This window comes from Atheta coriaria, unplaced genomic scaffold (assembly GCF_025399875.1).
Source record: "Atheta coriaria isolate IRGN ID8LTWV9N9 unplaced genomic scaffold, Caltech_Dcor_3.1 hic_scaffold_7_pilon, whole genome shotgun sequence".
Classification (NCBI taxonomy): domain Eukaryota; kingdom Metazoa; phylum Arthropoda; class Insecta; order Coleoptera; family Staphylinidae; genus Dalotia; species Dalotia coriaria.
In genome coordinates this window covers 3,217,950-3,245,896 of record NW_027045449.1, presented here as the reverse complement: position 1 = coordinate 3,245,896, position 27,947 = coordinate 3,217,950, and the positions used below count along the sequence as shown (strand labels likewise).

Genomic DNA, 27,947 nt, shown 5'->3' with positions numbered 1-27,947 from the left:
GCCATTTCAAGGCAAATTAAGGAGTTAAAAATAACGCATTGAAGAAAAAAGCATAATAGAATGCGCCGGCGATAACGAGAAACTCACGTAACAAATAATAAATTTCATGTTACGATCCGAATGCGCTATTTAACAGCTAATTGTACACATTTATTGCTCATATACGCGCGTGACTCAAAAACTTAATAAAAAATACAGCAAAAAACCTTATAAAAGTTACATTAAATTAAGTCAACTTCTTATCACTTCCAATAAATTATTATAGTTGAGTTAAATAGAAAAAATGTTCAACCAATAAGAAATCCATTAGGTTGATGAAATACAACGTCGAAAACAATTTAATCAGCTTTAATTAATTACGAATTAACCAATTGAAGAGTCAAGGCACAAGCAGCATCTCAAAGCATGTAGAAATTTTCCAATCAGAGAATAGGCAACTGTTATTACGGAAAACATCACTGACATTTATTCATTTTGGCAGGGAATCAATCAAAATCAATTTGAAATGAATAGTCATCCTGCACTTTTGTGCCTTGTAACCTTCTACTTCAAATTTACAAAAAGATATAAATGAAAACCAAAGTTAAAATATAATCCAAACAAGATGTCACTATTAAAAGTAGTCGGAAAAATACCACAGAAAACTAATATACTACTTTTGCTCAACAGACATCTCAACCTATTCGAATACCAATGCAAAACGCTCCTCGCTGAAAACGACTGCACCGTTGAACCCTTCTGCGTACTTGAACGTGGAAAATATGGCGGCATTCAAAAGATCGCCGCCCCCGCGTATGTTGTCAAAGCGCAAATCCTGCCAGGTGACAGAGGCCGAGGAATATTCACAAGCGGATTTCGTGGTGGCATTCATATCACAAAAAGTCGCCGGGAAGCAGTGGAAATCGCGCAGAGAATGCTTGGACAGACCTTGGTAACAAACCAGACAAGCGACAGAGGCGTCCCCGTCGACAAAGTAATCGTGGCAGAATGTTTACGAGCAATAAAGCAAAAATACATTTGTTTTGCGCTTGATCCGATCCATGGACCGTCGATTTACGTCTCAGACGAAAGCAATTTTTCCTTCGACGCTAAAGACGGCCTCTCAAAAAGTACCAAAGGTAAAATGGCTGTGTACAGAGTAAGATTATCTAACCAACTACCCGAAGCTATCATGGACGCATTGATTACAAAGTTAAATTTCGGTCAAGATTTTACTTCTAAAGTGCAGAAAGAAATAATGAGTTTATGGAAAGTCTTTCGAAAATATCACATTCTCTACTTGGCTGTCAATCCTTTATCCCTAAGTACTCATGGAGATATAGTTTGTCTTGATGCGAAAATAACAATTGATAATGCAGCGTTAAAGCTGCCACACATTGCAGCTTTACTGGCAGATATGAAAGACAATCGCAGTTTAGAAGACAACCTCCAAGATAAAATAAACTACATCCATCTAGGTGGAAATATTGGTTGCATAGTTAACGGCGCCGGATTGGCAATGGGAACAAACGATTTACTCAACCAATATGGCGGCAAGCCAGCCAATTTTTCCAACTTAAATCTAACCATAAACAGCATTCAACCCAACGAAAAAGATAACATCCACATCGCAATTGAAGCATTAACTAGAAACCCACGGATCACTTCAATCCTCGTAAATATAAACTGGCATAACGACTGCACACAGATTGCAACGTCATTGCTGGAGACGAAGTTAAAGTTGCCTATAGTGATGCGGCTCAAGGGAATCAACGACGAAGCTGCGTGGAAACAACTCGAGACTTCAACGATGAAAATCTATCGTGTAAACGCCACAGAAGAAGCAGTACGGAAAGTAATCGCTTTGTCTGATGTCAGCTTACAATTACTTCATAATAAAGTGAACTAAACTGAAATCTTGAGCCAGGCAATTGTTTCATTACCAAAAAAACTGACCAAGGTTACCACGAAGATAAAAATAAAAACCGAATTTAATCACTCACCTTTCGTCTGTCTTCGGGCGGTACGCTCTGATGTGACCGATTCCTAAATATATCCATCACCTTGGTAACGGGGTTCTTGCTCGAGGAGGCGGCCGTCACCGTATGATAGTACTGGGTATGTGAGGAGCCATCTCTGACAGGATGGGCCGAACCATCTCGGGGCGCTTTTGGTTTCGCGTGCATTAAACCAGTATGCTAAAAAAGTGACGCAATTAATTACATATCCCAAGCACAGATAAAAATATTGTGTAAATAACTTGATTTTGTTTGTTATTCATTGTGTAACTGAATGAAGCGAGTCACAATCATAATAAATATTAATATATCTGATTAAATAATACTTACTAAGGCCATGTTTTTCATTGTAGCCATTAAGGCAAGCCCTTTCTTCTTGCTAGCGTCCGAATGCGAGCGATTGCGGAAGGCGTCCAGCATGCCACCCTTTTTGGGACTTTGAACATCTTCGCCGGATTTACGACGTTCGGCCGAGCTGCTTCTGGACGCTGAACCAGAACGCGCAGCTCGCTCCTTCTCGCGTTTGCGTTCTTTCTTCTCGGCTTTCTCTTTTTCCTTGTCACGTTCCTTAGCGGCCTTGTCCTTCTTGCCTTTCGACTCTTTACGGCTGTCTTTGGCGCCCCAGGTGCCGGAGCGTGGCCGTGGCAGAGGCAGCACATCGCCATCGTCGTTCAACGTCGGCAGCGGTTGTGAACCCAATTCCTAAAACATCACAGTTGAATTATTTATCAAATTGACCAGAAAATCACAACAAACATACAGGATATGACCGTAGAAGTTTATTGTTTTTGCCGAGATTAAATTCGTCGTATTGACGCTTCCACGACATAGTTTACAACAATTTTTTTTTGTGGTTTTATGGTGGCGCTTTGTTTTCACCAGCAACCTTGCTGATTCAGTGACAACAACGGATTAAACAATCGAACGGTATTTTCGCGCCGCGACCGACATTGCACATTTTGCGCGCACATACGCAGCGACCGAAAGTGCAGCGCAAAGTGAAAAGTCGCAATTCGCAACGGCTTGCAAGAAGCGCAACACAACTCAACAACAAAACGCCTCCTACCCGAGACGCCCGATTATGCATGCACGTGTATACCGGCTCAGCGGCCAGCGACAGATAAGATAAGACGAGTAAATACCTCTCACTTAACAGCTCTGCATTTCAGCAATTTAATGAATTCTTTATTTTACGCGAATGTACAGTTTTTAACTATGAAAACGTTTGTTTTAATTTTAATCAAACTTACGTACGATTTGTATTCCCACCATTGTGTATTGTATTGTATACTTAAGTGCGTGTGGTTACTACTTGTTTACACCTTGAATGGAATTTCGGACAAATAAAATATGCAAATGATGCACGGCCGCGGTCGGATCGGGTTTCGATGCGCAAATGCGCGAAAGTAAGCGCATTCTCTGCGCTGAATTATTCGCGCACGTGCTGCGGCTGCGTCTCTTCCGCTCGCAAGTGGGAAAATGAGTGCGACGTGCGAATTTATGCGTGGTCGTTAATAACACGCGAGTTACGCATACAACAATACACGCAATTGCACAATACTCACAACAATTAAATATAGTAACCCATAAAATTTACTTTTACAAAAAAAGCAGAATTTTAGGCGTAATTTTACATCCAGATATAAAACAAAGTCAAGTTAGTTACAGCATTTATAACTCAAGATCGGCTGGAGATATTTTGATGATCTATGATTTGTTAGATTCGTCTTGGGTCAGAATAGCAGAATAACTATTAAAATGTAAACAAATATTACTTAAAAGAAGGTAAACAAAGAATGAAAATTGATTTCAAGATTCAATCATAGTTATAGATAACTAATAGAGCCTCAGATGGCGCTAAAGTGCATTATTAGCAATTCTCATTTCAGTAAAATAAATATTAATTACGTTTTACTTAAAAAAAGCTACAAAACGAAGTCGCGAGTAATAAATTTAAGTGTGGTGCATAATAAGTTGCCTAACAATTCAAATGTAAATGGATAAAACCTGTTTTTTCAACTTGGCGACAGGAAGTCTAACGTTTCTCTGATAAAAAAAAATCAGCAACCATTCTCAGAAATAAATTAAATACTAATCATAGTTGATTACTGTTCGTGCCATTTATGGTATTAGTGTGTGTGAGTAAAATTACACGTACTGTCGACATTTCACTTCTAGTTCTTAGACGTCGCGTCGCGCTCTTTGCTAAGATATATTTGCTAATTACTACTTTGCCTCTGATCGTTCCACCTAAGTAATTTATTTGAAAATTTATTTCTATAGCACTAACAACAAAACTAGATTAACTATTATACCAAAGTTTAGTTTTTTACTGCTTATATCACGTTTAGATAACAAGACTATATTTTATTGCGTGTAGCAATGGCACATTGGCACACATCGAATATCGAATATCAGCTGATGAATTCGCGCAGGCACAGATTTTCGCTTTTCGACCGACGGTTCAATAACCGAAATAAACTCGTATTTTACCAGCAAAAATTTATTTGCAAGGTCCCGTTCACTATGTCATAAAAAAAGTAATAATTCAATACGTGCAATAAGCCGAAAAATAATCATAAAGATCAACGAGCAGCAAAATAAAATTAATATTGCAGAACCAGGGCAGCAACATTTCAAGTAGCGATCAAGATGTCAAATTCACGCCGCAATGCGTACAGACGCATGACCTTAGCACTAATTCCCAACTTAAAATTTATTTAAATTACCTTAAAATATCTATCACTAGAAAAACTTACAAATGGTGGCGGTTTCTTTAATTTCCTCGTCCGCATGTTGACTTAAGTACTTAAACTAATCAAAACTAACCAAAAAATCACTTTAAAATGTTGTTACAACATTAAAATATAATCAGCCACACTCAGCAGCCATGTTGTCGGCTGCTGTGGCACTGCCGAACCAATCATTAACATATTTCACCACCGCCTCACAGTTCGGCGTGATAAGAAGGCCCAGATTGTGCTAAATCGCCACACACCAACATCATGTTTAATATTAACATTAAATCCGCTTCATACAATCTGACATCTTATTTTAATACTTTTCATGTCGACGCTGCGTCTGATTAATTTAATATACTCAGATATTACAGGGAGCGGACGAGAAGCCGACGTTCGAAATCGAAATCAACATGACGATGAGACACAGACGCGAGCGACGCGTTCGGCGCAAAAGTCGTGCGCGCCGCTTTGATAAAACGCCGAGAAGCCTTGAACTTCACCAAGTTAGCGAGCACACTGGATATTTAAATATGTGCAAATTATTGATACAAATATGCTAATGTGCCATTCACGCTATAAAAAAAGCCATTAAATCCCGAAACCTTTGATTTGTTACTGGTAAAAATCATTTATCATATTGTTATAAATTCAAAACCACAATAAATATTAATTAAAATTTGCGGTAAAATTTTAACTACTCACATATTTAAAAGTTTTAATTTAATTTTTAACCATAAATCATCCAAACAAATAAAATAGTTCGGAATATTTTGGCATATATATCGTGCTCGCCATCAATTAACGCTTATTATTTTTAAGCAGCATCACATGCGCGACATATTGCAGCACATGCGTAGACTCAACCGACCACTGGTTTTAATTTCAGCATATTTCTGACTGCACCCGAGTCGGCGGACAACACAAACATCGTGATTTCAATTAAGTTTAATGCGTCCCCGAATGACTTCCACTCGAATTCATTCGCTGTTGATACGCCATTTTGTTTCGCGGCGCAACATTAAACACACATGCACAAACACGAAAATTTCCATGTTTGCATGCTGCGCAAATGTGCAATATCTAACAAATTTGATTCGTGTTTATTGTAAACACACTCAGCACATACACACACACACATATACAGGATGAAAATGTTTTATCGCCTCTCGTCGACCTTGACTTAGAACGCGTGTGTCGCGAATTAACACGCCGCGCCTCGACGTTTTTGTTTACTCTCACCACTCCTCGGCGAGGAGGATCGCCCAGGCATACACATGCATTAGCATATACTTATTTATGCATTCACAGCATGTACATAAAGAAATAGCATATACAGCGTGTTGCAATAAATTTCCTCGCATGTTTAACATGGATTGCAGTCATAAGAAGGTATAAATCGATAGTAAACACAAATTACGTGCATAAACATTGAGCAAATAGTCGATTACCTACGAGTATGTAACGTTTGTCGTTAAGTTTATTCCCTACTCGAACTTTAAGTGAACTGCATTTTTAATCTTGTGTAATCTATACGCCATTTTGTCGAACGTAACCTCACTTCAATAAACGTCAACTTACTCGCTTGTTCTCCGCATTATTCCTCTTCACCCAGACGTCTTCAACGCTGCCGCCGCAATCGATGGTACTCGAACTGCTCGTCTGGCTTTTCATCGCGATCAAGGAGCTGTCGAAATAGCGCGAGTCATAGTGCGGACTTTGCAGCGGCGAGGCGCGATTGCTGAAGAGATTATATACCGATGGGCGGCTGGGATCGGTGGTCGGAAAGTGTACCGTGTTGGACTGGTAGTATTTGCGCGTGGCGAAGATCCTCTCCGCTTCCGTCATCGGCCTGCCACTGGACGTCTTGACAGGTGACTTATTCGTCGATGTGACGTCACTGGGTAACCCGGCCGCCCTCAATTCCACCGTTTCACCGTCTTTTAGATTTAGATCCACCTCTGCAGTTTTACCATTCGTCGAAGTGGATTTATTAGTATTGTTCGTAATTGTGCACTCGGATTCCACCTTTGTTTTGGTGACGACAAATTTATGCGTTGGCCCGGTGACGGTGTCAATGACGGATGATTTCGATCCGTTCGAAGAGGATTCCGAGAGGGATTTCTCCGAGCCGGAAATCGCCTCCAGTTCGGTTTTGTTCGCATCGCGTTTTTCTTCCTCTTCGTCCTCCTCGCGGCACTGCGATAAGCGGCGTTGATTAGCATGCCGTGTGCTCGGCAGATTCTGATGGTTGTTGTAGTACAGCTGGAGGACATTCTCGGTCTTGTCGTTCTCGAGGAAACCTTTAATATTCTCGTTTATCGTTGTTACCAGATCGCCCTCGATGTCCGAGTCGTCTGAATCATTTGTTGGCGGGTTTATCAGCATTGTGCGGTTGTCGTAAAGACGCTTGCTTTGCACCGATACACCGTTGGATTCCATTTTTTTGTGTTTTAATCTTTAATACTAATAATAAATACAAATCTAAGACAATTTATTCACTAATAAACAAAGATATCACCACAGATTAACAGGCGAAACTGATTGCTTCGAGTTGTTGTTTTCGAAAACCAGTTTGATATTTTGTCAACAACAAGGTTTTTGAATTTGTTTCCTCATGAATGTTAATTTTAGAGATGATATAACCTATTACGAGTTTGGGACACGAATTAATGCGAAAATTAAAACATTTTATGAAATGCTTCCGGTTTGTGCTTATTTACAAAATTCTCGATCAACGATGATGATGATTTTGTTGATAATTCGGTAGTGTACTGTTGCCATAATTTAGTTAACCTTGAGAAGTACATTACTTCTATTTTTGGCTAAAAAAATTATAAAAATGCCACTTTTACTAAATCAAAGGATTTAGGCAACATGTTGTAAATCATCATTTTCCGCCATTTTATAGACAATTTAATAAAATTTCCTGGTATGACCGTGAGTGGAATGTATTACCCGACCGCAATTCCTACCGCATTGCCCTAATTATCGATTAATTTGTAGTTCTCCGATTCTGCCGCTTTGAGCACAGTTCCGCGTATTGCATTTTCCTCGATTCGCCTACTTCTAAGAATACATTGCTGCAATATACGAGTTAATATTGTCTGTACCAATTGCTCCTTCATTGAATACTAATACTACGAATACGTGGTGGTAAAAATAGCGTAGCTGTCAATACACCCAATAAATTAACGAAAAAATCAAGCTTAAGTTATATAATTTTGCATAAAAATTTCCTGGGATATTCGGCTCATAACTGCGAAAAAATGATGGTCATAATTGGTAAAAATGAAAATAATTTTCGTCGTTATATAGAGTACAACTCCTCCGCTATAACAAGGAAATTAATATATAGCTATGAAGGCAAACGAACAAAATCAACTAAATTTGCCGTTACAAATATTTTCAATATTTCCGAATTCTTCAAAAATTAAAAGCAAATTCTTCAAATTTTAACTTTATCAACAAAATAAAAATGAATCAACAGACATTTAGAGCTATTAAAGTTTTTCTAGATAAGTAAAACAGCAATTATATGAACTTATTAACTTCCGCGCTTTTCACTGTTGCTACGCGCAAATCAACCGAGCTGGCACCCAACAAATGCACTGCGAATGTACGTAATTGTGTTCATATCCTCGAGGGGCGGCATTAGCCGACTAATATGCCACCTTCGCTTGATGGTGGCGTCATAGCGTCGCAAACAAGAGCGTAAACACGTCCGAAAACAGACTTCGTGCGCACACGCGATACGGCATGCAGCAAATGTCAGGGAGCAACGAGATAATCATCACGATCGTGGAATAACGGTGAAGTCAATGGGAGGTTTTAAGGCGATTAAAAGCAAACCGTACGGTGCGCGCGCGCGCTCACTCAAACAAAAAACAATAGGTAACGTGCATAAAATGCACAAAGGTTAGTCACGATTCCAGTGCATTTCCTTTTTCACGATAATGTTTGAAAATGAATCACATTTATTACCATATTGCTAATAAAGCTAAAATTTAATTCACGTCTAAATTTAAATCTTAATTTACGCAAAACTTTCAAGAATGTATGTTTAATAATCCGTGTAAAAGTAATTACTTCTTTCATCTTATATTTTTTACATTAAAAGCATAAAACATGTTCAACACATTCTAAATTCTTACCCTGATTGAAAATTAAATTTTCTAGACGGTAAAATATCTCTCAACGCAAAATTCCAATCGCAACCGAGTTCCACTCGACGCGACTGTCAAGCAAACGTATAATTACTAATTACAACGTGCTGATATTCGCTAACTGAACGCGCTGAACTTAATTAGTGGCCAGTCGCGCCGACCAGCCACTAGAAGCTCCACAAACTCTCCTAGCAACTCGCGGATAAATATAACCTGCGGGCATGCACGCGTTTGCAAAATTTCATTAATAACCGCGTTGTGAGTTACGGAGACAAACGCGACATACATTCTTTTCAGAACAAATTACTCAAGCGTAACAACAGCAGGTACAAAAAATAAAACACTTTCATTAAATTCTATAAATATAAATCTTGGAAAGTAACCGAAAAAATAGCAATTTCCTTTGATGTTGAAGGATATTTATGAACTGTTTTAGTTTTCCGGCGAGAGTGTGTATGATTCGTAATGTCATTCGCGTGCCAGATTGACCAGTCGTGCGCTCACCGGTTAATTAGCCGATGACATGACAAGCTGCGCACCGGGCAACGGCAGACAGCTTGACGACGACCAGCTGGGTATTATTAATACCATTCATTTAATAAATTAATGTTTCCGCTTGTCAAATAACAATTATGCTGTATTTAAACATTAACATGGAAATCACAAAAGAACAATACAAGAGATTTTGTTTAATGTGATTTAAACAAAGTGCAGTAGAAATTTATGGATGCTTGTCGCGTGTTGCGTTGTGTTGACGATGTATTGCTGCCCACATTGAGTAAATTACTGATTCATTTGCGCAAGCTTGCGCAAGCGTCGATATAAAATATAAAATTTCCATCATTTCTCATATATCATCGTAAATTTGGCGTAAATTATATGCAATAACCCACCTCAAAGTTAAATTCTACAGGTAAACAAATTTTTGACACGAAAAAAAAACTCTGCAGCGTGTAGCATATGTGAGAATGGCATAACAAGGCGTGATGTAATAAGTAAAAAACACTCGCACTCGCGTGTAACCGTTGGTCATTGTTTGTCGGTAATTCCAAGCGCTCTTTTTATGCGCGACCGCCCGGCAAAATTATACAACCACACGCCGAACATATTCATCATATTAATGCGCTGTCATAATTAATGATACACCCGACGACGACGACATAAACGCAATTCTCGGAAGATGCATTTAACTAATTTCGCTAATGAAAAATAAAAACAACGCACACAATACGAGATATTCGCATGTTTTTTGCGCGCACAAAGTTAATCATGTTTGCATTGTTAATGTTAAGCAAATCACTCTGAATGGAATATTTAAATAGATTCATTTTCATGCCATTATCAAGTCTATAAATAAGCAACATGGGCAACAAACCGTGGCAACTGGCGCTGTAGACGATTGTAGAGGTGGGTTACTCCTAGATAAGATAAATATTGACTTACTAAAATTACCTAAGGTATTACTATAAGTAAATAAGCGCAGTGTAAATCATCCGAAATAAAACAATGCGCATTGTTTGCGACTTCGAGAACCAATCTACGAGACATGTCGAGTAGATCAGAGGAGACATTATGAATGCAATAAACAATTTAAAAATTTAAACGATATGCTTGTACGCAATTCGAGGTTTAATTGCTTTATCGTTTACGGATCGAAAAAAACAATTCCACACGGAAATATTTTAACAATATAAATTACTACAACCAAAATTTTCCATTCTTAATCAATTTTAGATAATTATCACAACCGAAAAATATATCTAAATTTATGTTAGGTGTAAAAATAGAATTCCATCAGGTTAATAAAGTGTTAAACAGCAACTAATTAAATTATAAGAGCTAAAAATAGACGTGGAGCTTCTTCTGACATCAAACGAACGCAATCGAAATTAACACCTCGCATATCACGGATGAAGACGTATAGTGTCATTCGCAATTCCTAATTAAACTTTTATTAGTCGCTTGTGACTTGTTACCCAGCGCGTTCATGGAAACCAATTAATTAACTTCGAATTAGCTGCAAATTGAGCGTAGGAAAACAAAAGAGAGCTCGATGACAATGAATTAGCAATGATTCAAGGAAACGAAGGACTGTAGTTTTATTCAGGGTCGTGTCAGTCAAGTGACGAAACAAATTCATTTAGCAGTAATTAACTATAAAGTTATGTGCGGCAAACAATGTGTGTGTGGGGGTATGCACATGATGTTTAATTGATGAGGTCATCAGCATACTGACATGATATATTGTACCTATGTACCGAGAAATGTTTTGTTCAGATTACAATTAGAATTAAAATTTTGTTAGTTACAACATTTATAACTCAAGAACGAGTGGACAGATTTTTATGATCTATGATTTTTGGATTTGTCTTGGCTCAGAATAAGAGAATAACTATTAAAATCTCATAAATTATAATTCAAAGGGTGTTAAATAAGGGATGAAAATTATTATAATCATAGTTTTAGCGAAATAATTGAATCCTAGATGGCACTGACGTGCAATATTAGCATTTCTCATTTCTTTCAAATATAATTACGAATCTTATTGATGGAATCGACACAAGGAACAAGAAAGTAAAAACTAATTACCTTTTAACTAAAAACTAAGTCGCAGACAAAAGCTAGTATTAAATAAATTGTTTGTGGCTGATGAAGATTTTCTAAAAATACAATTGTACTAATTTCAGTCTAAATAAAATAAGAATGACGTTGTTAAACGTGTACAAATATAATTTCTACACTTATCTGTAATTATTGCTGTGTTTGTTTTTCTACATCTATAAACTCATTCGAAAACACTCGCTTAAAGTTTGCTCTTCAAATTATTCACGTGTCTATTTTTCTACGCGTATATCTACCTCTTATTTGCACAAAAATTGGCTACAGACTATTTTAAAACAAAAAGCGGAAGTATAAACAAATTGGAAAACCCGTCGAAGTGTTTTACAACATTTAAAAACGGAAATACTCAAAGTAAAGAATAAAAAACAGTACTTGCTGTTTTATCGTGTGCCAAATTTAAAACCACCAAATAAATTGAGATACAAATGTACAGCTTTCTAAGAACCGCCATTAATCAAAATTCACGCAGATCTATTTTGATATGACGATTTAAAACAATAGCGGTATAATTTCTTCACCTAATTACCCACCCAACGCCTACACACTAATTCCAAGCACGCACGCAACACGCTTTCATCGTTTTTACAATTTGCACAATTGTTGCTAAACAAAAAGCCAACTGTTCGACGCTTCATACCTCGCGGCTCACATGATGGATGCCGATTAAACACGTTTGATGTGCTCCGCATACAAAAACACCGCTCAAACGTAACCGAAACCTCCAACTTCTTGCGCAATTACAATTCGCACACCGTGACACACGTCAAAACTACAACATCCTAAATTTTTTCTATTTAATAAATGACTATCTCCGCGACAATCTAAATGTTTGCTCGAGTTTATTACGTGTGTAAGCTTAGTTCACTCGTTGTTAGCATCAGACACCGCACGAGACGCGACGAGGAAAAACAAAGTCTATTGACACAATTATCATGCAGCGTGCACACACACACCGGGATCGTAAAAACACGACAATCTCGAGAAACCCGCACGAATCATCATGATCTCAATCATTTACACACGGTTTACGCGTTTACGATGAGTAAGTCAAAAACGAAACAAAAATGGCCGCAAACAGAGAAAAGAACAAACAAATGTCAAACATTGCAAGCTTCCAGATTATTCCACAATTTTTCACATTTCTTTCATTTTGGAATGTTCGTCATGATGTCAATGCACGTTGTGAGGTTGGAGTTTTGTTCGCGACGCATATATCGATTGACTTACGATTGATTGCTATTGTAACATGATCGCCATTATTTTTAGCCGTCCATCCAAAGGTGTCTACGACAATGACGTGTTCGCGCGCTTGTTTTTTATTGTTGTGTGTTCCGTGTCGCTATTTTCGTGACGAGAAAGTGAACACTGAATACACGACTAACGAAAAAAACAAACCACACACGCAAGGTGATCGGAATTAGGATTTTTCATGTTTCACGGCTTTGTTTGCGCATCAAATGTCAATGACTTTGCATTATCACACAATTTGCTGAGTGAAAACTAATTTGCCTAAATTTCGCCGTTATTTTTGCGGCGAATGGGGAAAATATTCGAAGCAATCAGTTTCGTTATTTTCTGTTCATTGTGGTTTATATCGTTATCAATTTAATGTTTTTATAACGCTTGTTTATCTACCTGATTCGTAATTAATATCCAAATATCCTTGTCGTGCTGCTTATTCCCAACTGGCGCATTATGTTTTTTCCTCGCTGGGTGGGTTAACACAAATATTGTATCCGAATCCACAAACAAGCGAATCACGAAAAACAAACACTAGTCACCGTGCGTTGCTTTCGCCCAAACGAATAAAATGGCAACTGCTCGTTGTTAGCATGTTACCAATTGGCGAAAGCCGATTAAGGCGCACAACTTCCGTGGTGCCGCACTCGTCGCGATAATCCGCTTAAATTACACCGATGTTGGCGTCAAAAATTCCATTCAGAAAACAAGTGACGATCAACTGTCAAACAATCACACCGATTTGTTTTTCCGAAGGTTGATGGATGATGAAAATCGTGGATGGGAAGTTGAGGTATTTATGATTTCTCGCTCTTTGCGGATGATTAATGGCAATAAAGAAGGCACTCTCGCAAGGAAACACGCACGTACACGGCTCTACGAACGGCTCGCGCTGCTCGAACTACTCGTGCTCATGGTGCGCGCCGTCGAGAAACACGAGCGACACGGAGCGCGTTACGATCGACGCGGTGATCGTCGTAGCAACAACAACCAGCAACAACGTTCGCCGCTGTTCGCCGTGCTAGCGCGCCGTTTGACGCACAGCTGTGCGGAGTCTCCGCAAGGGGGCGTAACCGGCCAAGCGGCGACATCAGCTGATCAACGCGCCGTTACTACCAATCCACAAAAGTGAAAGTCACTAAATCACTTTTTCCGCAATCGCAAAATTTAAAATCTAACCAAAGTCGCCACCATAAAACGCCATATTACTAATATTAATAAACGTTTAAAATTTAAAAACTTACAGTATCGCTGTGTGCTGCTTCATCAAAATCCCAATTAGGTTCCGGGGTAGGTGCACGGCTATTATTTGCGCTGTGGGAGAGCAGGACGGAGGGCAACTGGGGGCCTTCTAGCGCATGATCTTCGGGTATGGTGGCGAAGTGCTCGGCGCGATGACGCGGTGCCGGCGATGGCGGTGCGGCACCGGCGCCTTCGCCCGGCACCGGCCCGCTTGGCACAACCGTCACATTGAAGCGGCGATTGGTCGGCGTCACCACGACCCCTGCGCAAAAATCACTTGCAATTAGTTTCAAATAACACTTTCAGCCATAGAATCAATATATGTTGGGTTGCCTACCACACACATCGCCATTTTTCATTGTTATTGAGTCATATTCATTATGCATATTGAAATCATCAGTCTGTGTCATTGTAAGTCATTGTCATGGCTATAATTTAAACCGCAAAGGTCGGAAAAGTGTGAATCAACGTCGGAAACGGTGCCAAGTCAAATAAATATGTGTTTTACTCGAAACGCTATGTTTAGAACCCATTAAAAGCATTGTTTTTCATGTTGTCATAGGCAACCCAATACACACAAAAACTAAACTCGCAAAAGATTCAAAGTCTAAAGTTAATTAATAACTAATAAAACAAAACAAATTATAATCAATCAACTCACCAGTTCGTGGCTGTCGACGCCACGAGCTCTTGTTGGATGACGTCTTGGCTGGGTATTATGCCATCATCACAACGACTCTGCGAAGGCGCTCGCGTTGCAACACGAATGTTCACCAGCGAAAAACACTTCCAGAACGGTCATACCAATGAAGATGTAAGAATTAAAAACACTTTGATTCACTTCAAATCACAAAAAACACTCCGACAAGCTGTGCGGACACACAAAGCGCACTGCTTTCCACAGCAAATGGGAATATTATCGATTCATAAACTTTGTCAACGACGCCAACACGTATTATATCCTTGCAGCGAGTGTAACTTTTTTGTTGTCAGCGGCGAGTCGTGACTCTGGAACAATAATATCACAACTAAAGTTAGACACACGATTGAAGTGAGAGGCAATTGTGGTCGACGCGAGGGCGATAGACTGTCACCACAATTGACAGTGATAAGAAAGCTCATACAAGTACCAGTCATGCCACAGAACGCATTTCATTTGTTTCTTTATCTTGAATTTACATAATTCTTAAAAAGGCATGCAAATATTTGGTTTAAACATGTAAACACGCCAATTAAAACATGTTCGAGTGTTTATATAATTATAAAATATTCAATAGCTTTAAAATATGCAACCAAATGTACATTTCATGTGATTAATAGATTTTTTATTTTAGTTGTGTGTCTAATGCAGAGATTCTTTTGACAATTAATATCACTTGAATTGAAGGCGTTCCAGAACGAATAAAAATGCAAATGACGCCGGCGAAGTAATATGGCGCCGTCCATCACCGAATTAATGTAATATTAAACTAGATGCGCAGCTGAATGTAGCACGGAGTATTTAGGTCGAGTCAAAAACAGGATATAATGTGATAATAACGTTTTACGATGCAGAGACTCTTCTATTAAAAATTAATGTATGCAATCTGAATTAAATTGAGTGTAATGTATATTGGGTTGCATACATTATTAAAGTGTTTGTGGTGATTGCCAGAATGAAACGTATTTTCGGCGTAGTATAATAATGAGAGGAAATTTACTCGTATAGCAGGTTTTGTAATTTTCGGCCAACTTAAATAGCTTTTATGTTGTTATTTATTTATGTTTATAGTGCGGGTACATCGCAAAAAGTTGTAAAATCATCAAGGTGAATGCTAGGAAAGTACATTTGACGGTAAACATCGTAAATATCACGAGGAAAATTATTACTTTGGGAGAATGATACAATATTTAGGGAGAGAATAAAATATGTTAATTTGAAAAGTTGTTCTGTTTTATAAGGATATAACTCAGTTCCTTAAAGTTTTAGAATATTGAATAATAAATGAAATGAGAAAGCATTAAATTATGTAAAGCTCTTATTTGCATCGGCAGCCATTATTAAATAAAACGGAGTTAAGTGAAGACAATTATGGATAAAGCTTTAGATATTTAAAATAAATTTACTTAAAAATTATTTTTTCAAATGTTTTAGCAAAATGCTTTTGATATTTGTTAAAATTGAGTTTATCCATTTGTTGAAATTGAGTTTGAAGTTTGAGTGCACATTGTGCAGACGTGTGTCGAGTGATGCAGCGCGGAATTCGCGCGAAGCGCATAACACGCGCCGAAACAAAAATAAATCGATAGAAGCAGCTTTCGCAGCTTTGCAGGAGTCGCAGTGCGATAGTGCCGGCACACAGAGGACAGGACAACTGCTACGGTTGCACGCCCGACCTTGACTTTCGCGGATGCACGAAATGCACAAGTACTTGCATTCTCCACTCACATTCACACAATAATACCGGGGAAATCATATTAGTGCACACAGAAACCGGTCAAAGCAACAGAAAAGCAGAGATTTGCCATCAAAAGAATACAAAATCGTGGTTAAAAAGTTAAAAGAAAAATTATAAAGATAGGCAACCAATTTTACTCCAAAATAGAAATTAAAATCAGAATAGGCAACTTTTTCTACACAAAACCTATTTTTAAAGACATAAAATTATCTTATCTCAAATATTAATTATTATATGCTTAGTTTCAAGATGAATAAATGTACACAATGTGTACACATTTGTAATAAACAATCAATTTCGCCAATATAAGTTATCTTCCCTATATCTAGATATAAAAAGATTGCGGCAATCGTTAACAAGCGAGTACTTGAGCGTCGATCGGGCGATTGAATAATATTTATCGCACGATTCCACATAGCAAGAATACGCTAGTCGCGGCTCACGGGAGAGCGCGTGACTTTTCTATTTTTCGATCGGCGCTGGCGGCGGCAGCGCGGCGTTCGTTTGCCAAAGCGGCGTTCGCCTTATGGATTTATCCGCCACCACACACACCGCAAGCTAGAACTGCCTGCGTGCATGTGTGTGCGTCTTTGTGTGCTATAACGTGCTATTTTCAGTCGTGCATTATTCCCGACGACCAACTGACCCGACACACGACGCAGAACAATTTTCCGTATTCTTACAAACTGCTCACAAAGAGACACAAATGAAAAAACAATGGTAACCATAGCAACGCATATATAACCACATAAAATGGTGGAAAAAGAAAGAAATTCCGTTGAAAAGTGTGGAATTTATGCAAAATTTCGTAAAAATAGAGAAGATAACAAGGAAAACTAGTGACTGATTGACTTATTGACACAGTGCCCAAATTCTTTACCTCTTCTCGGTCGGTCACAAGTGTCAAATCTGTCAAAAATCCGCAAGCATCGTTAACAACTAATAATTTCACTAAATTTCTTCAAAATTCATCATAAAACCAAATAAAATGTGTAATAAATTACTTCACTCACATTTTCTGAGCGTTTTCCGCCTAGATTCCAGCTTGAACCGCAACCTCAATGACCTCTAAGCTCTACTTCCGCTGCATCCGACCGGGAGCACTAACACCACCCCGATGCAATTACTGAATCAATTGTTTTCGACGATTTGTGTGCAGAATGGCGATTGCGAAAGTGTTTGCTGGTTGCGATCGGTTGTAATCTCACTAATATGTCACTGGTGTTCACGCGCGTTCGCGGAATCGGCGCGATTGTTGCGTGCCGGCGCCGCAAAGGGAACGGGACTGCTCTCTGTGAGTCTGCGTGTGCCGTGTGTGCGCCGGAGGAGCGCGAGCGCGGGAGACGGCGAGAGGGGGCGGTGCGGGACGCCGCGGGAGGGTTGGCGGTGGCGAGGACCTGCACCATGCTAGGCGCGATGCGAGCGCCATCGCGAAACTAGGTCACGCACTATGCAACGCCGTTCGAATTAATTCGAATGTTTGATTTGAGTGCTCGTATGTAGTGTAAATTAATTGAGTATTTAGTTATTATTGGTATTTGTTGATTGATTTCTATTCAGCGAGTTGAGAATTTATTATTTTGTGTGTTAAATTCTCAAAATGTTGCAATGCAATATATTTTTGACTCTGCTTGTTGTAAATTTTAAATTTTATTTAAATTAATTTGTGTAAATTAGTTTATCATGTTACTAATCAGATAATATAAAATTTGTAATAAGAATTATGTCTTTAGAAATTGGTTAACGCAGAAAATGTTAATTTGGTTGCCTATATTTATTACTTTTTGTGTTATCGAAACAAAATACATAATTATTCAGTGTCAAATAGTCAAATTTTGATTATGTGCAGTGTGACAGACACCTAATCAAATATTTTCATGAAAAAACATTAAAAATATTTCATTCCTTTATAGCAAAACATTGTGCGTGAATTCAAAATGGCCGACAATGATAGCGTTTACACATTAGTAACGAAATTATGTGAATCTCAATTAAGAGCGAAACAAAGATATGTGAACAATGAAGCATTAAAGAAACTACGAAGCAAAGCCTTTGAAATATTACTATTTAAACGAAAATTAATTCCTGGTAGCTCAAAAACATAACCTTAATATTATTTTTTATTTTTAAATTATAGACCAGTATTGGTTAGAAAACTGTAATGATTACGAATGCCAGTTTCTTGCATGGCAGTATATTTTGAAGAATACCTTCAAAGAAAAGAAAATGGCGGAGGAAATTGACAACTGCTTACAAAAATTATAAAATCAAATTATGATCCATATACTATGAAAAGCATATTTCACTTTTTATTAAAACTGAAACAACCTCCGAAGAGCAATCAACAAGTAAATTATATCCTATAATACCTATAATATAATATACATAACCTCTAACCTACACTATTATTTGTTTTTGTACAGGATACTTTGGAAATAACCAGTTTATACCCCAAAACAAAAACTAAATCAAATTTTCACCTACAAGACCAAATGTCTACTTTTATTAAACCTTTATCATCGAAATCATTCCATTTGTTATCATCACATAGTGAATATTTTAGTCCTGATCTAGATAAACTGTCTGAAATTAGAATACCCTCAAGATTATCAAAATCAGCGAATACATCATCTGCATGCACTACAATTCCTGAAGAAACCGATGATGATAATATTTACCAAAGTGCCCTGGAGGTAAAACCAAAAGTCAGCTTTTGGGAAATTGAATCAAGAACACATTTCACCAAAAGACGAACATGGGAAACACTCGGGAATTCTACACCGAAACCTGAGAAACCTTCAATTTCGGAAGCTAATGTTGAACTTTATGGTGTCATTGAGAAAATTAGAGTTTTAAAAGAAAGGCAACTTGATTTAGATATAGATGATTACAAGCCGCAAAAACCGATAAAGGTATTAAGTAAAGAAGAGTATATGAAAGATTTAAAATCTTTAGTCGGTAAGTAAGCAATTGCACAACCTCAAATTTTAAATTTACATAGTGATAGGCAACCTAAAAAGCACTTAATATGAATGCGATGTGTTTTAGTTGGGATAGAATCAAACACGTTTAAAGCACATAACGATTCTTTCATTTTAAATGAAGATATTTTGTTTGAAAATGTTGCTTTTGCTGTTTTTAAGCAATACGCCATGTTGATGATGAACGTTGGTATTTGTTACAAAGCACTTTCAGCGATGGTTTCAATAATTGATGATAATATTGTGGATCAACACGGATTTGTTTATTTTGTACGTTTTTAGAATAACATTTATTTTTCGGTTTTATTAGGTTCACGTAATCACTTAGTATATAATTATTTATTTCAATTTTTAAATTTTTTATTGAAATATTATCTTCTAATCAGCATTTTCAACTGTCAAAAGTGGAAATAAATACAAATAACTTTTTGTTTTCTTAATTTTAAGTTAAAAATTGTATTTTTTAGGAATTTTGCAACGCAGTTAAGCGCTACTTGACATTTTTCGCCGCTGCCGCATTAAATATGCACATTAGCAAAGGGCTTATCCAATTCCACGCGCATATACGCAAATTATCCTTGCATCTTTTTGCGGTGGCATCCATATGCAAAGTTGGTACTTTCAAAGATAATAATGGTTTAAATAACACACAAGATGGCGTCCAAGTATTGAATGTTTTGTACAAAATGGTGTTCACACAGGCGAATAGACAAGTTATGCTAGTTTTGCATTCCCTGTTGTATCCTTGCTTTCAAATTTATTTTATGTATGATAATGTGTTGCTTAATTTATAATATTTTATTAATTTTTTTTACTTTAATAGAAAATATCTTAACCCATGGCTCTTTGAAGGAGAACTAAACGATCCATTTCAAGAATTTTTCATTCGTCAAAACAAAAAATACTTTTTGAGTCGTGGAAGAACATGTTGGACTCGAACTTTTTCAGTGTGCAATGAAGCCATTCCTAATTTTTGTCGCGAATATGCGTATATTATTTTAGAATGCGGAAGAATTACGAGTTTATTGAAGTTAATTGTGCCGCAAGCAAAAATATTTCAATGTTACAAAACTAGAAAGAATATTGAAGAAACACATTTGATACAGTGTTGTATTAGTGAGAAACAAATGCAAACAATGAAAAAGAATGTCAAATGTTATGAACTGGACGTGATTACTGAAAATGGTGCACCGTTTTCATTAAAAAAGATGATGGAAATGAAACGCGATGAGAAATTAGTGTATAATCGGTTTTTAGCTGTCAGGAAAGCATCTTCTGTAAAATCTATTGAAAGTATGTAGATAAACCAATCAAAATAGTAAATTTTGTTACTTTACTTCTTGTTTTTAGTAAAAAAGCTTGAAAAATCGAGTTGCAATTTACTAAAAACTAATGAAATGTCCAATAAACCACACTCCAATGAAGAATTTGCAATTGAAGAGAAAGAATCCAAAATCTTAGAAAAAGAAGCGTATGTTCTTTTAATATACTTGAAAATCATTAAAGTTATTCTTAAATAAATAACATTTTTAATTTTTAGCAAAAATATAATCACATATTATGAAAATTTGGCCGAAACTGCCAATAAACTGGAAAAAGTCATATCAAAACACAACAAACCATTGAAGAACACACATTTAGACGACTCGCAATCGTCCACCACATCTCAAATTTCATCCACTTCCAAAAACAGTAATAGTTCTTCAAAACAGACCAAAATTCCCCGAAGAATCAAATCGCAATCAAGCGTGAAAACAAAAACAAAGAATAGAAAGCTAGGCAACTCAATGGACAAAGAAAGTAAAAGTTCTAAAAAGATGACTATTGCACAACAAAACAAATTGAAAGTTCAATTAACAGAATATTGCAATGCGCTTGATCCTGTTTATTCTCTTACCCCTTCATATACTTCTTCTATTGAGAGTAATGATATTGCCAAAGTCCCTGAGGCAATGGATGATAACGTAGAAACAAGTTCAAATTCACTTAAAAATTATATTAAACAACCAAATTTTACCCTTGATAAATTTAAATCAAATGAAATAGTAAATTTCCAACAAGAGCAACAACAAAACATTCCATTAAGAGTGAGATTTGAGGAAACACCAAACATTCAGTTTCATTTTATGAACAATTACATATCACAGTCAATTTTATTTCCAATTCGCGTACAGCACTCTTTGGCTAAAGCAGAATTACTAAAACACTTCATAGTAGATAGGCAATATATAACACATTTAGAAAACATGCGGAGTTTTTATTTCCTATTGGATTGTGGATTCGCCCGGAATTTAACTCATGCACTTTTTGAAAGAATTATTAATACTAATGTTTCCGAAGTTTTGTTTGATCAAAAAATACTGAATAGTATTATGTGCCATGCTAGATGTGCATGTGTACAACGGCTGAGTTATAAACAACGTGTGTACTTGAGTTTTATCCCAATGGAAAAACTTCCACAGTTAAGTGATGTTCATATATTGGATTGTGTCTCAATGACGTACGAAGCAAAATGGCCGCTGAATATTTTAATGCCAACGAAAGTTACGGATAAATATGATGAAGTGTTTCAGTTTTTGATTAAAGTACATCGGGGTGAATGGATATTGCGCCAAGTTTTTATGGTGAGTAGTTATAATAAAATACGGAAACTTGTAAACGATTTTGTTTTCTTTTTCTGGTTAGAATTTGAAATTATTGAAGCATCAATATGGCCACCGATTCGTGCTAATGCAGCTGTCCCCGCAGTATCAAAAATTGCAACTGATGCGACACGTGATGACGCATTTCATGCAAACTTTTCAGAATTACGTCGTCGGTGAAGTGTTACAGATTAGTTGGGCTACATTTCAGCAGGTTTTGACAGATATTGATGACTTTGATGCGTTATACCAAGCGCATAGTATTTATATGAAGCAGATACACTTTTTGTAAGTATACAGCACTATTTTAAAGTATTTATTGCAAAAGACTTACATTTCTGTTATCTGCATCGACTTCGTGTGGATGGATGAGTGGGAATTGTTTGTATTATCACTTTATATCACTTTTAGTAGTTTAAGAGTAAAGCAGTTAGTTTGAGCTGCACAATGTGTAACTGTCAATTTCGTCGGTCATGCAGCGTACATGTCTTCTGCGCGGACTAAAAGTTTATGCAACCAACCGTGCACAACTTGTATTTTATGTTTAAATTGTTTGCAGGTGTTTCTTACATCAGAAAACATCACCAGTTCGTGATATAATCATGAATATTTTTGGAATATTTCTAAAGTTTAATGATTACCTGCGATCTCGAGAATGGTGGCTGGACGAGGACGAATTTACTCATCCCAACTTTTCGAAGATGGAATGCATTTACATTAACTTCCTAGCGTTGGCTAAGTATTTTGTGAAAATATGTCGAAAAATTGCCCGAGCGGCTTACCAACCTCAATTTACCCAACTGGTTGATACATTGGACAGGAATGAGTTTTACAGCACACATAGTACATTTTAAAATTAAAGTAATGATTGATAAATACTTAGAATAAACGTTTTATTGAAAACTTAATGTTATCTTTGAAACTTCAATTATTTAGTTTTGGTTTTCTGTAGTTTTTCGATTTCTTTTTGTCTTGTGTGACAATCAGCTGTAGCTTGAGTTAACTAAAAGAATAATAATTATACCTACTGCACCAAAGTATAAAATTCAATGTTACCATATTTAGTAAAATTGCATTTTTTAATTGCAACATATTGTTTGCTTCCAGAAGTTCTTGTTGGCTTGCTTTCAATGCTTGAATTGTTTTATGAAGAGTATTCGTATTGTCATCATCTAAAATTGCGTTAATTTAATATTTTATATTACTTGGAGAATATTATAAGTTATTAACCTGGTGACCAAATGCCATTTTCAAACACAACTTCATGTTCTCCGAGTTTCAATGGAATTGCACGATTTTCTAAGAACAATTCGTCCGTTTCCTCTTTTGTTTGCAAAGCTGGCTTGCGCACTGGATTCTTTTTAGAAGTAAATTTGCCAAAAATAGGCATTTTACTACTTTTTACTAATGAAATATTCTGGTTTACAGTTTTATGTTTATATTGGTGACTGTTTCTGATACAAACACTGTCGCTATGGTGATAATTTAAAAAAGTATCACAAGTAAAACTTGTTCAAACGTACATTTGATATAGGCAATCAAATATACTTCTTGACATGCTCAATCAAAAACATATTACCAATTACCCTCGATCTTAACCTTAAAGTCTTCACCAAAGTTCAAATGATTATCATAATTTTATCGTTCTTATTAAGTTAACAAACGAACAAAGCAATGTTCTAGTCGTCCATGACGTATTAATCAGAACGCAAGTAATTTTATACCATGACTAAGAAATGTATCTTTTAATCTTACTATTAATTTTATTTTAAATTTTAAATACACAAAACAATTGCTCAAATTGATTAAATATTTTAACAATGGTTAGTCTAAATAAATCGTTTATCTATGGAATATTTGTCGCATCCTTTACGTGGTGCATTTGTTTATATTTGTATTATCAATTGAGTCTCACTGAAAAGGCACATGCCCATTCAGCTACTAGACAATATCTTATTAACAATAATGTGTTGGATGTTGAGGAGGATTTGAAACATCTCTCCATTGGCAAAGGCAATTTTAAGAAGGCATGGAGTCAGAATGTAAATGTAGGTTTTAATAGTGAGAAATTATTGAAACAATTACAGCCAGTTCCAGTTGAAGGTAAGTTTTTTCTTGTTATTTGATTAAATACTATTAAAAATTGTTTCAATATTTAAGGTTTAGATGAGATTGGGCTGGTAAAAACATTAGCTGATCAAGAAACCAAAGACTATGGATTTAAAATACATGCTTTTAACATCTTAGTCAGTAATAGACTGGCTTTGGATAGGAGTGTGCCTGATACAAGGAACAAATTGTAAGTTATTTAATAAATCCTCTTGAAAATTACCAAAATTTGAGTTCAGATTGTTAAAATAAATATTTTCTTCTAATATTTCTGTAATAAATACGAAACTTCTATTTTTCTGTATTAAAATGAAAACTTTTCTTTATTTTAGATGTAAAACCATTGATTATGACATCAAACAACTGCCAACAGCGAGCATAATCATATGCTTTTACAACGAACACAATACAACATTAATCCGCTCGATAATCTCAGTATTAAACCGAACACCGGAACACCTCCTCCATGAAGTTATCTTAATTGATGATTTTAGCGACTTGCCCGACTTACACGACCAGATCGACCGCTACATATCGACGAATGCCCATCATGAAGGCATGAGTAAAGTTGAATTATATAAAACTCGACAAAGGGAAGGTCTGATTCGTGCGAGAATGTTTGGTGCACGTAAAGCCACGGGCGATGTGCTTATTTTCCTCGACAGTCACATAGAAGTGAATCAGGATTGGATCCAACCGCTTTTACAACGTGTGCATGAAGATAAGACAAATGTCGCGATGCCTGTGATTGATGTAATTAATGCGCAGACTTTTCGGTATGCATCTAGTCCATTGGTCAGGGGTGGATTTAACTGGGGACTACATTTTAAATGGGAAAATCTACCAACTGGGACTTTGAAAGATGAGAAAGATTTTATTAAACCAATCAAGAGTCCTACAATGGCTGGTGGTTTATTTGCTATGGACAGGAAGTATTTTAATGAGCTGGGGGAGTATGATCCAGGGATGAATATTTGGGGTGGAGAAAATTTAGAAATATCATTCAGAGTAAGTGTAAATACAATTTTTTGTCATAAAACTGTTAATTTTCAACATTTTTAAATTTTTAAGATTTGGATGTGTGGTGGACGGCTAGAACTCATCCCTTGTAGCAGAGTTGGTCATGTTTTCCGCCAGAGACGTCCATACAGCTCTCCAGATGGTCAAGACACAATGTTATATAATTCCATGCGTGTTGCGCATGTCTGGATGGATGACTACAAATCTTACTACTTAAATTCAAGAAAAGGTGAAAAAGTCGACTATGGAGACATTTCCGCTCGTATAAAACTACGTGAAGAATTACATTGTAAGAATTTTACTTGGTATCTAAAGAATGTGTATCCTGAATTGGCACTGCCCGATGATAATGCAGAAAAAAAGCGAAAAAGTGGTCTGCATTAGATCAAGATAAATTCCAGCCGTGGCATTCGCGTAAACGTAACTATACGAAACAGTTTCAAATTAGGTTGAGCGAGAGTAACCTCTGCGTGCAGGCTGTGAAAGATGTCAAAGCCAAGGGGAGTTTATTGGTGTTGAAACAATGTATTCGTGGTAAACAACAGGTAATTTAAAATATCTGATAGTAATATGCATAAAAGTAATCAAATTTTAAATTTTGTTTTATCAAAATCACAGATGTGGTTCGAAACAGATCGAAGTGAATTTGTCCTCGCGCAGTTACTATGCCTGAATGCACATCAACCCGAACCGAATCTCTATAAATGCCACGAAATGGGTGGTGATCAAGAATGGAAACACAAAGGAGAAGTAAGTTTCCATCGCCATCTGCTTGTCTGTCTGTCATTTTCTTAATTCTCTTAAATTTTGACAGAAACACTCACCCATTTACAACATGGCCGCCGGAACTTGCCTAGGAGTACGAAAAGCTGAAATCGGATCTATCGTAATCATGACGCTGTGCAATGAACCGACTTTTAACAAATGGGACTTGATTGAAACATGACTTAAACATTCCTTGTAATTTAACCTGACGGATAAGACTGTGACTACTAACGACGATTGAATAAGGATGTTATTTTTTGAGTATCTACAATTAAACGATTATATTAATAATAATTCAAACGTATACAAACTTATATTAAGATTACTCCTGCAATCAATTTGATATGATGCGGGGTTTTATCCTTGTCGAAGACCTGTTTCTGTGTGCAGGTAAGGAATGGTGGAATGACGCAAGTGCAGTTTATCTCGAAGCGATCATACGATGAAATCGGTTCTATCCGTTCGAATTTATCACCGATGTTCAACAACTTTGAACCATACTTGCATTGCTCCTTGTTATTAGCATCTTTAGGCGTGGCAGAAGGTGTTATTTTGTCATCTGCCTTTTCATCATCAGCTATTAAGAATATTAATTAAAATATTAAGTTTTTAAGATATTTTTAAAGTAACTTACAACAAATCCACTTAAATGGACAGCAAGGATTCTTTCCAAGATATGACGGAGCGCAATTTGCTTTCATTTTCTTAATATTTGTCATTTCCTCCGTGCAGGTCTGTTCCATGCAGAAAGGTGCTTCGAATTTACCCTTCCAGCCCTTAGCGCAAACACAGTCGGTACAACGTTTTGGTCCACTGAATTTCTGCCCTTCTTTGTATTCTTCTTCACCGACTTTGCACGTGGCAAAAGGTGCAGCTTGTTGCCCGGTGGAACAGCACTTATTTAGTGTGTAAGTAAAATGGCTGCCGGCTTTCGGACGACTTCCCAGCCATTCTGGACAATCTAAGATGGCGCACTGAATGTTATCACTAACAAGAAACAAATAATTATATTTTAACATTAATTTTATTGTTTTAAGATGTTTTGTCTTACGTTTCACGACAAGAACAGCCTATCTGACAGTTTCCATAGGTTTCATCTTGGGGAATATCTTCTTTGAGGTTATATGTCTTCCCTCTGTATGTACATTTACCTTCTGGACGTTTTTCTAGTGTTGAGCAATCATATTTCACTGGACAACAGTCTGTTGGCTTGGCGTAGATCGGTTCACAACGTAAATCTTTATAAATTGCAACAGGTTGATCACAACCATCTGGACATTCTCCTGTTTAACCAAAAATCGCAAATTAATTGTTTTTTTGGTATTATTTATGTGTTAACGATGAATTTTTACCATTGGCGAGAATTAATCCACTCACGAAAATGAAACCTGCCCACAACATTTTATGCGACGTCGAATAACGGCCCGCGATCAAAATGTAACGCGACACTGAATGATCGTCATGGACTAATCCGGTATTTATACCTTCGTTACGACCAGTGGCGGATTACGGCCTAGGCGCACTAGGCGCGCGCCTAGGGCCCCGGCTGCCTGGGGGGCCCCGGTTGCCTGAGGGGCCCCTGGCACTTATATGTCCCATATAGACATAGTAATTCCACAAATACTTCATCAGTTGGTTTTGACCTCAGCCTTTATGAATAGCGTATTGGTTTTCACTTGGCGCCCAAAACGGCATTTCACACGTGTCCGCAAAGCAACCGTCACGGTTATATAGCTGACTTAAAACTTTTATCTCCGATTTTATTTCTTTATGACAAACTGTTTAAAATAAAATTTTGATGTTTTCTGCCACGAATTTTTGTGACCTTTTCTTGAATATTGCATTAGAAAGTTGTAGCTATAATGCGAGTAGTATATTGCCAATTTTTTTAAATTTCGAACATCTGTGGAGGAGATGAGTTGAGGAATATTCCATTGAGGTTGTAAAATAGCGGGTAACTCTCTTTTTTGGAATATTAATTATTTCGT

The 27,947-nt window shown here is 36.9% G+C and overlaps 6 protein-coding genes and 1 long non-coding RNA gene across 8 annotated transcripts in view; 3 read left to right on the top strand and 4 right to left on the bottom strand.

Annotated features, from left to right (window-relative positions):
* Window positions 1-13,760, bottom strand: part of SNF4Agamma (SNF4/AMP-activated protein kinase gamma subunit) — a 33,877-nt gene extending 20,117 nt beyond the window's left edge. Inside the window, exons 1-4 of the mRNA XM_065308576.1 lie at window positions 13,159-13,760; window positions 6,317-7,201; window positions 2,328-2,699; window positions 1,983-2,177 (exon numbers count right to left, since the gene is read on the bottom strand). Coding sequence (XP_065164648.1) covers window positions 1,983-2,177; window positions 2,328-2,699; window positions 6,317-7,177 — 1,428 coding nt within the window. The 5' untranslated portion in view covers window positions 7,178-7,201; window positions 13,159-13,760. The remainder of the gene's footprint in view (window positions 1-1,982; window positions 2,178-2,327; window positions 2,700-6,316; window positions 7,202-13,158) is intronic.
* On the top strand, window positions 320-1,895 carry LOC135796524 (succinate--CoA ligase [GDP-forming] subunit beta, mitochondrial-like). The gene has a single exon (XM_065308577.1). The coding sequence runs from the start codon at window positions 605-607 to the stop codon at window positions 1,886-1,888; it is 1,284 nt and encodes a 427-aa protein (XP_065164649.1). The 5' UTR covers window positions 320-604; the 3' UTR covers window positions 1,889-1,895.
* Window positions 13,761-14,124: 364 nt separating the features above from the next.
* Window positions 14,125-17,766, bottom strand: LOC135796525 (uncharacterized). The gene is made up of 3 exons (XR_010549356.1): window positions 17,456-17,766; window positions 14,666-15,012; window positions 14,125-14,266 (listed from the first exon to the last, which is right to left on the bottom strand). It is a non-coding gene; the product is annotated as an uncharacterized lncRNA (long non-coding RNA).
* Window positions 17,767-18,293: 527 nt separating this feature from the next.
* LOC135795639 (gamma-tubulin complex component 6-like) lies at window positions 18,294-22,968 on the top strand. Of its 2 annotated transcripts, XM_065307394.1 has the most exons (10): window positions 18,294-18,530; window positions 18,580-18,790; window positions 18,866-19,400; window positions 19,491-19,693; window positions 19,891-20,189; window positions 20,247-20,716; window positions 20,774-20,894; window positions 20,964-22,047; window positions 22,109-22,353; window positions 22,625-22,968. In XM_065307394.1, exons 2-10 carry the CDS (start codon window positions 18,731-18,733, stop codon window positions 22,917-22,919), a joined length of 3,312 nt encoding a protein of 1,103 aa, XP_065163466.1. In that variant the 5' UTR covers window positions 18,294-18,530; window positions 18,580-18,730; the 3' UTR covers window positions 22,920-22,968. The 2 variants fall into 2 exon arrangements, with proteins under 2 accessions (XP_065163466.1, XP_065163467.1); XM_065307395.1 differs by having other exon boundaries at window positions 18,294-18,790.
* Cby (beta catenin antagonist chibby) lies at window positions 22,942-23,546 on the bottom strand. The gene is made up of 3 exons (XM_065307398.1): window positions 23,296-23,546; window positions 23,122-23,237; window positions 22,942-23,068 (listed from the first exon to the last, which is right to left on the bottom strand). Exons 1-3 carry the CDS (start codon window positions 23,453-23,455, stop codon window positions 22,994-22,996), a joined length of 351 nt encoding a protein of 116 aa, XP_065163470.1. The 5' UTR covers window positions 23,456-23,546; the 3' UTR covers window positions 22,942-22,993.
* Window positions 23,547-23,645: 99 nt separating this feature from the next.
* LOC135795640 (polypeptide N-acetylgalactosaminyltransferase 35A-like) lies at window positions 23,646-26,269 on the top strand. The gene is given in 7 exon segments (XM_065307396.1): window positions 23,646-24,168; window positions 24,226-24,364; window positions 24,507-25,182; window positions 25,246-25,552; window positions 25,555-25,739; window positions 25,813-25,944; window positions 26,009-26,269. Coding segments are annotated over 7 exon segments (1,854 nt in total). The 5' UTR covers window positions 23,646-23,885; the 3' UTR covers window positions 26,141-26,269.
* Window positions 25,184-27,472, bottom strand: LOC135795641 (uncharacterized). Its single transcript, XM_065307397.1, has 5 exons — window positions 27,312-27,472; window positions 27,011-27,242; window positions 26,594-26,946; window positions 26,286-26,536; window positions 25,184-26,224 (listed from the first exon to the last, which is right to left on the bottom strand). The coding sequence occupies exons 1-5, from the start codon at window positions 27,358-27,360 to the stop codon at window positions 26,210-26,212; spliced, it is 900 nt and encodes a 299-aa protein (XP_065163469.1). The 5' UTR covers window positions 27,361-27,472; the 3' UTR covers window positions 25,184-26,209.
* Window positions 27,473-27,947: the final 475 nt, after the last annotated feature.

Excerpts from the sequence above, each read along its gene's own strand:
- Cby (XM_065307398.1), bottom strand. The coding sequence starts at position 23,455 with ATGCCTATTTTTGGCAAATTTACTTCTAAAAAGAATCCAGTGCGCAAG. Across the intron at positions 23,238-23,295 it reads AAATGGCATTTGGTCACCAG|ATGATGACAATACGAATACT; the intron begins GTTAATAACTTA and ends ACGCAATTTTAG. Across the intron at positions 23,069-23,121 it reads ATGCAATTTTACTAAATATG|TTAACTCAAGCTACAGCTGA; the intron begins GTAACATTGAAT and ends TTATTCTTTTAG.
- LOC135795641 (XM_065307397.1), bottom strand. The coding sequence starts at position 27,360 with ATGTTGTGGGCAGGTTTCATTTTCGTGAGTGGATTAATTCTCGCCAAT. Across the intron at positions 26,947-27,010 it reads GGCTGTTCTTGTCGTGAAAC|TGATAACATTCAGTGCGCCA; the intron begins GTAAGACAAAAC and ends GTTTCTTGTTAG. Across the intron at positions 26,537-26,593 it reads TCCATTTAAGTGGATTTGTT|CTGATGATGAAAAGGCAGAT; the intron begins GTAAGTTACTTT and ends TATTCTTAATAG.
- LOC135795639 (XM_065307394.1), top strand. The coding sequence starts at position 18,731 with ATGAAAAGCATATTTCACTTTTTATTAAAACTGAAACAACCTCCGAAG. Across the intron at positions 22,048-22,108 it reads TATTGCGCCAAGTTTTTATG|AATTTGAAATTATTGAAGCA; the intron begins GTGAGTAGTTAT and ends TTTTCTGGTTAG. Across the intron at positions 22,354-22,624 it reads ATGAAGCAGATACACTTTTT|GTGTTTCTTACATCAGAAAA; the intron begins GTAAGTATACAG and ends AATTGTTTGCAG.
- LOC135796524 (XM_065308577.1), top strand. The coding sequence starts at position 605 with ATGTCACTATTAAAAGTAGTCGGAAAAATACCACAGAAAACTAATATA.